Source organism: Hermetia illucens, chromosome 4, assembly GCF_905115235.1.
Source record: "Hermetia illucens chromosome 4, iHerIll2.2.curated.20191125, whole genome shotgun sequence".
NCBI classification, from domain to species: domain Eukaryota; kingdom Metazoa; phylum Arthropoda; class Insecta; order Diptera; family Stratiomyidae; genus Hermetia; species Hermetia illucens.
In genome coordinates, this window is record NC_051852.1 from 167,011,724 (window position 1) to 167,023,100 (window position 11,377).

General features: G+C 47.8%; 1 protein-coding gene across 7 annotated transcripts in view; it reads right to left on the minus strand.

The window, feature by feature from the left end:
* LOC119655610 (rho guanine nucleotide exchange factor 11) overlaps positions 1-10,820 on the minus strand; it is a 181,848-nt gene extending 171,028 nt beyond the window's left edge. For 5 of the 7 annotated variants that reach the window (XM_038061576.1, XM_038061578.1, XM_038061573.1 and 2 more), the window contains exon 1: positions 9,615-10,820. Coding sequence is in view for 5 of the 7 variants with exons in the window: in XM_038061578.1 (XP_037917506.1) it covers positions 9,615-9,652 (38 nt within the window). In the remaining 2 variants the exon portion in view is untranslated. Of the gene's footprint in view, positions 1-35; positions 248-9,614 lie in introns of those variants that run through there. The other 2 variants (XM_038061577.1, XM_038061574.1) reach the window with 1 other exon arrangement.
* Between the last annotated feature and the right edge of the window lie 557 nt (positions 10,821-11,377).

Below are 11,377 nucleotides of genomic sequence, written 5' to 3' on the forward strand. Positions count from 1 at the left end.
TATCAATCACAGTCTTCACTAAAAACGATTCTTACATCATTCCATTTCGCCAAAAGACTCCAAGACCTCTTTCTTTGAAAACCGCAAATTGTCTCGTTTCTCTTGCCTATATTTCGACAAGTCTACTGAGCGAACTATACATGAAAACGCATTTCCAGCGGTTAGCCGACATTAATTGCTCAACTTACGACTTGAATACGTATTGAACGGAGAAGTCCGTATGCAAATCTACTCGACTCGCGATTCCAACTGACGGAAATTGTAAACAAATCAGCGACTACGACGACGAGCAATAATATTGCAGGTGTGATGAGGTCATCGCCGTGAAAAACTTCATTGATCTTGCGCGTTTCAGATGCATGCACGGCCTTTTCCCACTTGGCGGGAGGCGCGCTCTTACATTCCACGTTCCGCCTGTCGAGCCCTACAGGCGCCCCTTTTGCATCCTTTAGGTCCTTTAGGCGATGCAACCGAGCCAAGCTCCTCTTGCTCTTCCTACTCCTCCTGTCGCCTCCTAGACTTATTCAACATTTTTTCACAAATGCTACTCATACTCTTGCAGCACAATGTCTCGCGGACGTAACAAAACAGACGACCGAGCGCACGAGACACGACTCCGCCGATCGATAATTTTCAGCTCTCATTCAGTGGAAGAGAACTAGCGTTCACGTTTGCTATTTATTATCTATTGACATCACTCCACGTAAGTGGGTGGTAATGTGGAAAAGTTCAAGAAAATTTTCTACTTGCAAGCAGATATGACCAGCGAAACTATTTGTGAATCTCGGATGGCTTTCCTCGCGCAACTCCGGGGAAAGCTCCATATTTTTATTTCTGCTGTCATCGTTTAATGTTTATTGTATTCTACGCACATAAGACCATTCGTACTCCCTCAATGAATGGAAAACGAGAAGTAAGCGCCAATCTTGGAGACAAATTCCCTGAGCTCAGGGGTATAAGCGGACGATTATGTTGATGTGGAAAGATAAAGACAATTTGAAGAGTTACTCTTTTACGATATGAATTCTTGTTTTCAGCCCCGAATAGAGGCGGCTTTAAATTCAAATCTTTAAAGTTAGATTTAATTTTAGCGAGAGAAATATTACAGGCAGCATACACAACAGGATAATCAGATTCGACATTGAGGGTAACTCCGAAATAAAAAGAATAATAAGGAAGCCCAAGAGAACGGATTGGGAATCCTACACAACGCACCTGAGCAACAACATTGCCCAACTTCAAGGGGGCGGTGACATTAGGAGCGAACTGGAATTAGAAACGGCGGTGGAAGACCTCAACACAATCGTCATTGACGCACATGAGGTCAGCTGTCCGGCCAAGACAGTAAAGTCATCAAGAACCTAGCCAGAATGAGAACGGAGGCACGAAAACTCTTTAACCGGGCAAAACAAACCGGGGACTGGCAGAGGTATAAAAATGCACTGACTGCGTATAGCAACGCGATCAGGGAAGCGAAACGGAACAGCTTCAGGGAATTCTGTGAAGGGATCGAACAAATCACAGAAGCAACCAGGCTGTACAAGGTTGTAGCCAAACACGGGGGAATATCCTCTGTCTGCTTGAAAAAGGAAGATGGGACATTCACCGAGAATGAGGAGGACAGGGTACACCTGCTTCTCAGAACTCATTTCCCGGAGTCTTACCCCACGATGGCAGGTGACAACATTCTGCCTGACACCCCAACAACGAATAAAATGGGAAGGAAGGAGACCTGGGAACTAGCAAACAAAATATCCTCAGAAGCTAGGCTAAGATGGGCAGTGGGAACTTTTAAACCACTGAAATCTCCCGAAGTAGATGGCATTTTCCCAGCACTTATCCAAAGAGGCATAGGAATTATCTTAGAGTTTCTTCTGAGGGTGGTAAAGGGGAGCATAGCACTGGGATACATACCAAGGGCATGGAGACGGGCAAAAGTGATCTTTATTCCGAAAGCGGGTAAAAAGGATCCTTTTCACCCTAAATCTTTCAGACCAATCTGCCTAACATCGTTCGTATTCAAAACGGTGGAGAAGGTCATAGACAACTATATTAGAACTAACGTTCTAAAGCGTAATCCCCTACATCACTGTCAACACGCTTACCGGGCAGGACGGTCAACTGAAACTGCTCTGTATCAGCTGACAGAGGTACTACGGGACGCCATAGAAACAAAAGAAATTGCACTGTTCGCGTTTTTGGACATCGAAGGAGCATTCGACAACACATCGCACCCAGAGACACAGGATGCCCTGAGCCGCAAAGGAGTGGGAAACACCCTGGCACTCTGGATGGGCAAAATGCTGGAAAGCAGACAAATAGAGGTACAAACAGGTACAAATTCTATTATCATGAACACCACTCAAGGCTGTCCACAGGGTGGAGTACTATCGCCGCTGATGTGGAGTATGGTAGTGGATGAACTCCTGGACGTGTTAACTAATACTGGAATACAAGTCCAGGGCTACGCGGACGACATTGTTCTAATCTGTAGGGGCAAATATGAAGATACCCTATGTGATAGAATCCAAACTGGATTAAGGGTTACTAGTGCCTGGTGCAGGAAGGTGGGACCGCGGATCAACCCAACCAGAACCACCATAGTACCATTCACTAGGAGGCGTAAGCTGGATCACCTGAAAGCCATAACATTACATGATATGGAGGTGAAACGAGAAACAGAGGTCAAATATTTGGGAATACGCTAGACCAAAAATTACTCTGGAAGACACATGTCGGAAACAGAGGACCTGGAGATGAAGCATCAACAAATGATCTTCACAATCACCTAAAGAACGTTATCATGGATACGGCCACAAACATACTTGGCCCCAGCCGCAAAAGGAGTCGGAACGGCTGGTTTGCCGATGAATGTAAGCTAGCAACGGAACGGAAGAATGCCGCATACCGAGTAATGTTGCATTCTCAAAGAACGCGGGCACGCGCAGAGACTTACCGGGAACTCCGTCGAGCGGAGAAGCGACTTCACAGACGGAAAAAGGAAGCCGGGGAGAACCAACAAGTCTGTGAACTAGAAAAGTACAAGGAGCAACCACACCAGGCGCGCAAGTTTTACCAACAAGTCAGCAGGATGAAGCCTTATACACTTCGATGCTCATCCTGCCGAGACAAAGAGGGAAATCTGATTTCCGACAGAATGGGCATATTAGAGCGATGGGTTGAGTACTTTGATGCGTTACTGAACAACCAGAACATCGGCGAGTTGGAGGTCCCGCCAACTGAACACGACGGACAAATAATACCACCTCCAAGTTTAGGAGAAACAGTCCGTGCAATTCATCGGCTGAAAAATCATAAGTTGCCAGGAGCCGATGGAATTACAGCCGAATTGGTTAAATATGGAGGCGACCAGTTATACCAAGTGGTTCATCAACTTGTGCTCAAGGTATGGGACAGCGAATCAATGCCTGACGACTGGCAACGGGGCATTATCTGTCTCATACATAAAAAGGGAGATATCACACAGTGCAGCAATTATAGAGGTATCACGTTGCTGAGTACCATCTATAAGATATTCTCCACTATCTTGCTAGGCCGGGTGCTCAAATCCGACATATCCCTGAAAGGTACGGCTGGAGAGAAAGCCACCCAGATCACTCGATGGGTGACGGAAGCATGCGATGCTACTATGCCCAGAAGGCGATTGCTCCCCAGTAGGCAACCCAACTACTGGTGGAACAATGAAATCGCAAGTTTGCGAGCCGCATGTTTTCGGGCAAGGATGCTTTGAGACTCCGGGGGAAACCCGGTGGCGACGGTCGAGAGGAGGCACACAAGCAATTGGGTGGCCACCTAAAGGAAGCCATTCGGAGGAGCAAAAAGAACTGCTTCAAACAGCTGTGCGACCATGCCGACATAAACCCTTGGGGCGAGGCTTACAGAGTGGTGATGAAAAGGCTGCGGAAATCACCCCAGGTGACCTGTCCGCCCCTCCTGAAACAGATTGTTACCACTCTGTTCCCTCACCACGAAAATAGGGGAAGGCAAGTTTTTGTCCAGCCAAATGACGGCATAATACCGCCTGTAACTGTGGAGGAGCTGCGGGAAATATGTGGTAGGGTCGGTGACGACATCCCCAACCGAGCTTTGAAACTGGCAGTGAAGACTAGGCCCGACCTTTTCGCCAACACCTTCGAGGCGTGCCTAAAAGAAGGAATATTCCCTGCCCAGTGGAAAAAGCAAAAGTTGGTGTTGATTCCGAAGCCTGGCAAGCAACCTGGAAACCCAGCGTCGTATCGTCCTATCTGCCTGTTGGATACAATGGGGAAGATGATGGAGAGAGTCATCTACAACAGACTTCTGCCCATCGTCGAAGCCAGCAATGGTTTGTCGGAACGCCAGTTTGGTTTCCGACGCGCCCACTCTACGGTGGACGCAATTGGCATGGTGGTAAACCTGGCAAAAGGTGCACTGATTTCTGGCGCCTGCTGTGCCGTGGTGGCGTTGGATGTCAAAAACGCATTCAACTCGGCCAACTGGAATAGAATTAAAGGGGCGTTGGCTGACATAGGTGTCCCCGGATACTTAGCGAATTTGGTGGAAAACTACCTCTCAGAGAGGACTCTCTGGTACGGGACGGATGAGGGCCCCAAAGAGTACATTGTCACAGCCGGGGTCCCACAGGGATCGGTACTTGGTCCCCTGTTGTGGAATATCATGTATAATGGGGTGCTTGCTCTTCCCGTCCCAGAGGGGACTACGATTGTCGGCTTTGCTGATGACCTAGCTGTGGTTGTTGCAGCAAAACACCCAGAAGATGTGGAGGTTTACGCAACGGAAACAGTGAGAGCGGTAAAGTCCTGGCTAGAAAAGGCCGGGCTGACCTTGGCGGACGCGAAAACGGAAGCGGTCTTGATAACGAAACGCAGGAAAAATAATACTGTAAAAGTGGAGGTCAGTGGACATACGGTCGTATAAAAGCCGGCTATCAAATACCTGGGGGTAATAATTGACACCAAATTGAGTTTTAGGGAGCACCTAGAGTATGCATGCCAAAAGGCAGCCAGTGCCACCATGGCACTTGCAAAAATGTTGCCAAATATTGGTGGGCCGAAACATTGCCGGAGGTTGGTGCTAGCCGGAGTGGTGCGCTCCATCCTGCTCTACTCGTCGCCTGTGTGGGCAGAGGCGCTTGCAAACTCTCAGAGACGGAAGCAGGTGAACTCGGTTTACCGGCGGATGGCTTTGAGGGTTTGCAGTGCTTTTAGAACCACATCAGATGAGGCAGTATTGGTGGTGGCAGGCATGATCCCGGTTGACATTCTGGCCAAAGAAATGAGTGTCCTGTACAATGCAAGACATATGGAGGGGCATGCACAGCGTAGAAATGCGGCAAGGTCAGAGTCGCTTGATCTCTGGCAACGCAGATGGGACGAGTCTGCGAAAGGTCGGTGGACGCACAGGCTCATTCCCAACATTAGGGTGTGGCTTGAGCGAAAACATGGGGATACCAACTACCACATTACCCAGTTCCTCACGGGACACGGTGGTTGCTACAGGCAGTATCTGCACCGCTTTGGGTTGGATGACTTTCCGAACTGTCCCAGATGCGATGGCATACCGGAGGATCCAAAGCATGTGATGTTTCACTGCCCACGATTTGCGATGGAGAGAAGGAGCTTAAACCAGGTGCTGGGCAGGAGCGTGACCCCGGAGGGCTTGGTTACTGAGATGCTGGAGTCCGAGGAGAAGTGGCTTGCGGTTAGCTCCGCAATCATCCAAATGCAGGAGGAGTTGCTGAAAGAACAAAGAAGGAGGAAAGCTGCAAATAGGAGATACCTCAATGGTGGTCCCGCGGGGCTGGGGCTGGAGAGACCGGGGGTGGTTTTTAGTGGGTGTGAATCCCACACGCGCCCGCTGTAGTTCCGCCGTTCGGGCGGCGGAGCTGCGGCGGACGTGTCTTTCTAAGATTTTCCACCTCCGTGTACGCACAAAAAAGAAAAAAAAAAAAATCTTGCTAGGCCGGATAGCCCCATACGCGCAGAACATCATTGGTCCATACCAAAGAGGCTTCACTCCAGGCAAATCGGCGACAGATCAGATTTTCTCTCTGCGGCAGGCGATGGAAAAACTGTTGGAATATGGACAACAGTTGCATCATCTGTTCATCGACTTTAAAACCGCCTATGATAGCATAGCCAGGGTAAAACTGTACACGGCCATGGGAGAATTCGGTATCCCGACGAAATTAATAAGACTGACTAGGCCGACCCTGACCAATGTGCGAGGCCAGATAAAAGCAGCAGGATCACTCTCAAGACCATTCGACATCAACAACGGTCTACGACAAGGGGATGCCCTATCATGCGTCCTATTTAATTTGGCCCTCGAGGAAGTGATCCGTGATGCTGAGGTAAATACAAGAGGTACAATCCTCTTCAAGTCCATCCAACTACTGGCCTATGCTGACGATATCGACATCATGGGAAGAACAACCCGAGACGTGCAAACTGCCTTCATCCAGATCGAGCAGGCGGCGCGAGATGCGCTGCACATCAATGAAGGGAAGACAAAGTATATGGTGGCAACGTCAGCATTGAAGACGAATCAACCAACAACATCAAACCGCACTGGTCAAACAGGAAGAATAAGGATAGGAGAATACAACTTTGAGACCGTTGACAATTTATTTATTTATTTAATTAACGGACAACAAACAGAAAGAATTCCAATTAATTATTGTCCTCAGGAGGAGGAGAAAGCAAAAAACTTATCCTACGTTTAAAACTACTCAAAGTAGGGAAGTTAAAAGGACCAAGCTGCTTTGCATTATAATTGCGGCAAAGCCTGGGAATCGGGGAATGAAAATAGACTTCGAGCTCCGCGAAGGGCGTTGAAAATATCTGCGTTACGTGTGTTATAAGACGCAGGACGGCAGGTGATCTCGTCAGTTGCGGAGCAGTCCATCAGGCCCGAGGAAAGTTTAAAGAATGTGCATAGATCCAGATAGGGTCTACGCTGTTGTAGGAAGGGAAGGTTTAGAAAGCGGAGGCGGGAGGCGTAATCCACACGAGGGAAGCTTTTCTTAAAGAAGAGAGAACGGGTGAATTTACGTTGTACATTTTCAAGGGCAAGACAATCACAGTTACGAGTGGGTGACCAGATCACGGAGCAATACTCGAGGGTATTCCTCACAAGGGAATTGAAGAGAGCTAAGGAGGGTTGGATGGAGTCAAAGTCAGAGGAAGAGCGAAGAATAAAGCCTGACAATTTTACTGCTCGATTGATGACATCGAGGCAATGGGTGCCAAAGCGGAGCTTATTGTCGAAAGTGACTCCGAGGTCTTGAGTGGAATTTAAGCAGGATAAGGAATGTCCGTTAAGCGAGTAGGAGAAAGAAGTGGGTGAGGATTTTAGGGAGTAGCACATAGAGTGACACTTTCTGACGTTTAGCGCTAAACCATTAGTCGAGCACCAACGAACCAGAGTGTCCTGGTTATTCTGAAGGGAAACACAGTCCATAGGCGACGATATAGCCGAAAACAGCTTAAGGTCGTCAGCATAGAGCAAACAGGGACAAGTAAGGAGGGGAGGAAGGTCGTTAATAAAAAATAAAAATAGCAAAGGACCCAGAATAGACCTCTGTGGGACGCCAGAAGAGGGGGAGAAGGAGCGGGAAGTACAGCCGTCAAAAGAGACGCGGCAGGATCGGTTGGAAAGGTAAGAGGCAAGCCATAAAACAAGTGGTATGGCAACGTTTAGGGACGAGAGTTTGGATAGAAGTACCTTGTGACTTACAGTGTCGAAGGCTTTCGCGAAGTCAGTGTAAATGGTATGCACTTCTTGCCGTGAATTTAGACATTTGGCGACAAAGTTGGTAAAGTCAAGCAGATTGGAGGCAGTGGACCTTCGTTTAACGAAGCCGATTTGTTCTTTCACTATGTGTTGGCCAAAGTGGGCGGACAACCAGTCGCTGACATATCTTTCCAAGATTTTGGAACAGGAGGAGAGGAGGGAAATGGGACGGTAATTCTCGGCAAGCGAACGATCGCCACTTTTGTGAATGGGGATAATGAGAGCCTCTTTTCACAAGCTGGGAAAATGATTCTCTTCAAGGCTTTTGTTGAAAATAAGAGATAGGGGAAGGGAGATGGACTTACCAGTTTTGATCAAAAAGAGATTGGGAAGACCATCGAAGCCAGGTCCGACCTTGGCATCAAGTTCGCCAATGAGGTATTCGACAAGGATAAGAGTAAGAAGGGGAATGGTAGGCGATGCGGGGCAGGCTACGTCTACTATCGGGAGGGATTCGGAGGAAGGAGGAGGAACATAGACTGACGAAAAGTAGCGGCAGAGTAAATCACAAGATCGTTGGGGGGAGTTAGCTGAGCAGTCAGAGAATTTAATGGACGGAGGGGATAACTGGGCAGAGCACCAGAAGGTTTCGGGTTTCCGCGCTTTAATGAGTCTTCCACGCTGGACAAATATTCGTTTCTAGATTTACGTATTAAGGATTTGACCGAGGAACGAAGGGATTTGAAAAAAACTAAGTCAGCAACGTTTCTAGAAGACAGGAACTTCTTTCTCGCAGTCTGTTTTTGACGTCTGTTTTCTCCTATCTAGGGTCGAAAATCACAACCGATAACAGCTACTATGATGAAATCCACGCACGGTTGTTGTCAGCCAACAGAGCCTATTTCAGCTTACAGAAACTGTTCACCATAGGGTCAAAGCTCTTACTGTACAAGACAATGATCTTGCCAGTCCTCATGTATTCCTCGGAGACTTGGGTTCTTAACAAGAAGAATTGCGAACTCTTGGCCGCGTTCGAAAGAAGAGTCCTTCGAAGAATTTTTGGCCCCCTACTTGAGGATGGACGATTCCGTAGCCTACACAATGACGAAATCTATGAGCGATACCATGACTGTCCGGTTGTGGATAAAATCAGCTCAATAGGTTACGGTGGGCGGGTCGCTTAATCCGTATGGATGAGGATGATCCCACCCGGAAAGTCTATAAGGGCAATATCTATGGTAGGAAAAGAAGACGAGGCAGACCCTGCCTAAGATGGAGCGATGGCGTAAGCTAGGATGCCAGACAGTTTTTAGGGATATCGAATTGGTGGACCTCGGCGCAAAACCGGGGTGTCTGGAGTTCCTTATTAAGACAGGCCTAGACCGGATACCGGTTGTTGCGCCGTTGATGATGATGATGATGAGAGGCGAAAACGCAACGAAGGCGGCCAAAAAAATTTGTGAAGTTTATGGGTCCGATACTGTAACGATTCGCACAGCACAGCGTTGGTTGTGTGCAAAATTAAACGCACATTTTCACGAATGATGCAACTAAGAGACAATCCTAAACTCCTCTGTCTGTTCGCCTACAAGACAAAAACTCCTCTGGACTGCCTTTCGCGGATGATTTAAAAGCGACACGCTGCCTTCATATGGAGAGCTACCTTTCCTTGATCATCGAAACAGGACTAATCGCATTGCTCCAAACGTTCAGTGGCAAATGTATCAAATCAACCCTTTCAACCGGTCCAAAGTATGTCAATGGTATTGGAATCCACAGATTATTTCAGATAACCACAATCTTATCAACGCATTTTCAAATTTGATGGAGAGTTCTGCAACAAAGAAGTGATAATGTACCTTTCGATAGTTGCCGGATTCGCCGGTGTCTCATCCATGTAGCATCGGATTAAGTTGTATCCTTAAGGGTAGAGTATTCCTTTGCGGTTGCGTGTTTCCACCAACTCAGTTCAAGTTGCACTCGGCAGTTCAGCGAAAAGATCTGAACTCGGTCACTTCCTCGATTAGCATTACTTCTCGGCAGAATGTTCACTGCACAAAGCACTCCCCGACTGTGTTGCAAACCGTACGTCCAATGGGCGGTTCGGGCGGCTGCACTGACCGTGAACTAATAATTTCGCAAACCTAACGTGGGGGGTGAATTCAGAGCGGCCTCTAAAGGGACACTTGCCGCAATCTGTTGTTTCCAAGAGGATTTGAACAGCACAAACCTCCGCACGGAGCGACTTCCAACCGGCCACTTGCTTCACAGTGCGCGAGTCACACTAGCGCTGCAGAAAACACCGTCACAGACCATGCTGGCGTAAGACTCCACTCGCCGAACGGAGTACGATCGACACAAACCGTAAACTAGGTCGACTAAAAGGCACTTGGAGAACTATTATTGACAGCGCTGCTCCCGTCGTCGACAAATGCCAGGCAACTCACTGCAACCCTTCAATATCTCCTTTGTTGCACGGATTCTCGCCGCCTCCCGTGGATTACGCACGACTTTCGCTCCTGGGCCAAATATGTCACTTTATTCTCCACACTCTACTTTCAATAACACACCCGCGACAAGATGTGAACGCGCCCCTTCTCCTCCGTACCGACTCCGTACTTTCTTACAAAACTCCACTCACGATTCCGTGATTCTGACTAGCGACGCGATTTCAGTTCTCTTGCGGCCCGTCACGCAGTGATGGGCCCACGTAGTCAGTGGCTAAAACGCTAAATCACACTCGGAACTCTTGCAAAACACCAAAATGTCATCCGTTCATCATAATCCATTTTGTGGGCAAAACAGCTTGACCGTCAAACTGCTGCACTTTCTACTGCTGGTGCTGCTGCTCTCGCTCCCAGTCAGCTCCAGCAACTTTGATGAATTCCCGTCTGAAAACTTTTCGTGTAACGAATTACCGATCGCGAACGTACAAAACATCTAAGCCCGGAAATCATTAAATAACTTACAACGGGGAAAAAATCGTATTTAATAGATGCGAAACAAAAACCAGAAGAAAACACAACAACTCGACGACAGCCAACAAGTGGCGGCCATATTGATCCCAAAACTCCAATGCGTAATGAGATTGCTAGACTTTTCGTGCTGCACATTGAAGTCGCCTTCATAGGGCAACACTTGCAACAACTTTGAACGAATCCAATTGGCACTGCTTTACCGAGCCCATGGACTGGATCTAATTAGGACGTTATTTCGTTTATTACTCGCAATTCCAGCCAAACTATATTTTACTAAAAACAAACGAATTTATTGAGAAATCTTAAGTACTGTGAGTTTGAATTTAAACACGCATTTATTTTTCCTGGATGTGTGTGTGGTGGGGAAGAAGCTACAGCTTCTGAGCACTCAGGCCGTGTTGGCCCATTGTACTCGGCACCCCCGGCTAACGAAATATTCCGGATTCGTTAACATATCGCAGGATTTCCGTTAGTGGATGTGATGCTGCCCGTCGCAACTGGAGAAGATCAGCACCAAAGATCTGATGCCTGATGCACCCATAGGCGGGGCATTCACATAGGAAATGCTCTGTGGAGTCCGCTTCCTCATTACAGGAGGGATACGTATCATCTTGAGTAATTCCTATTCTGAACATAGCCCAGCT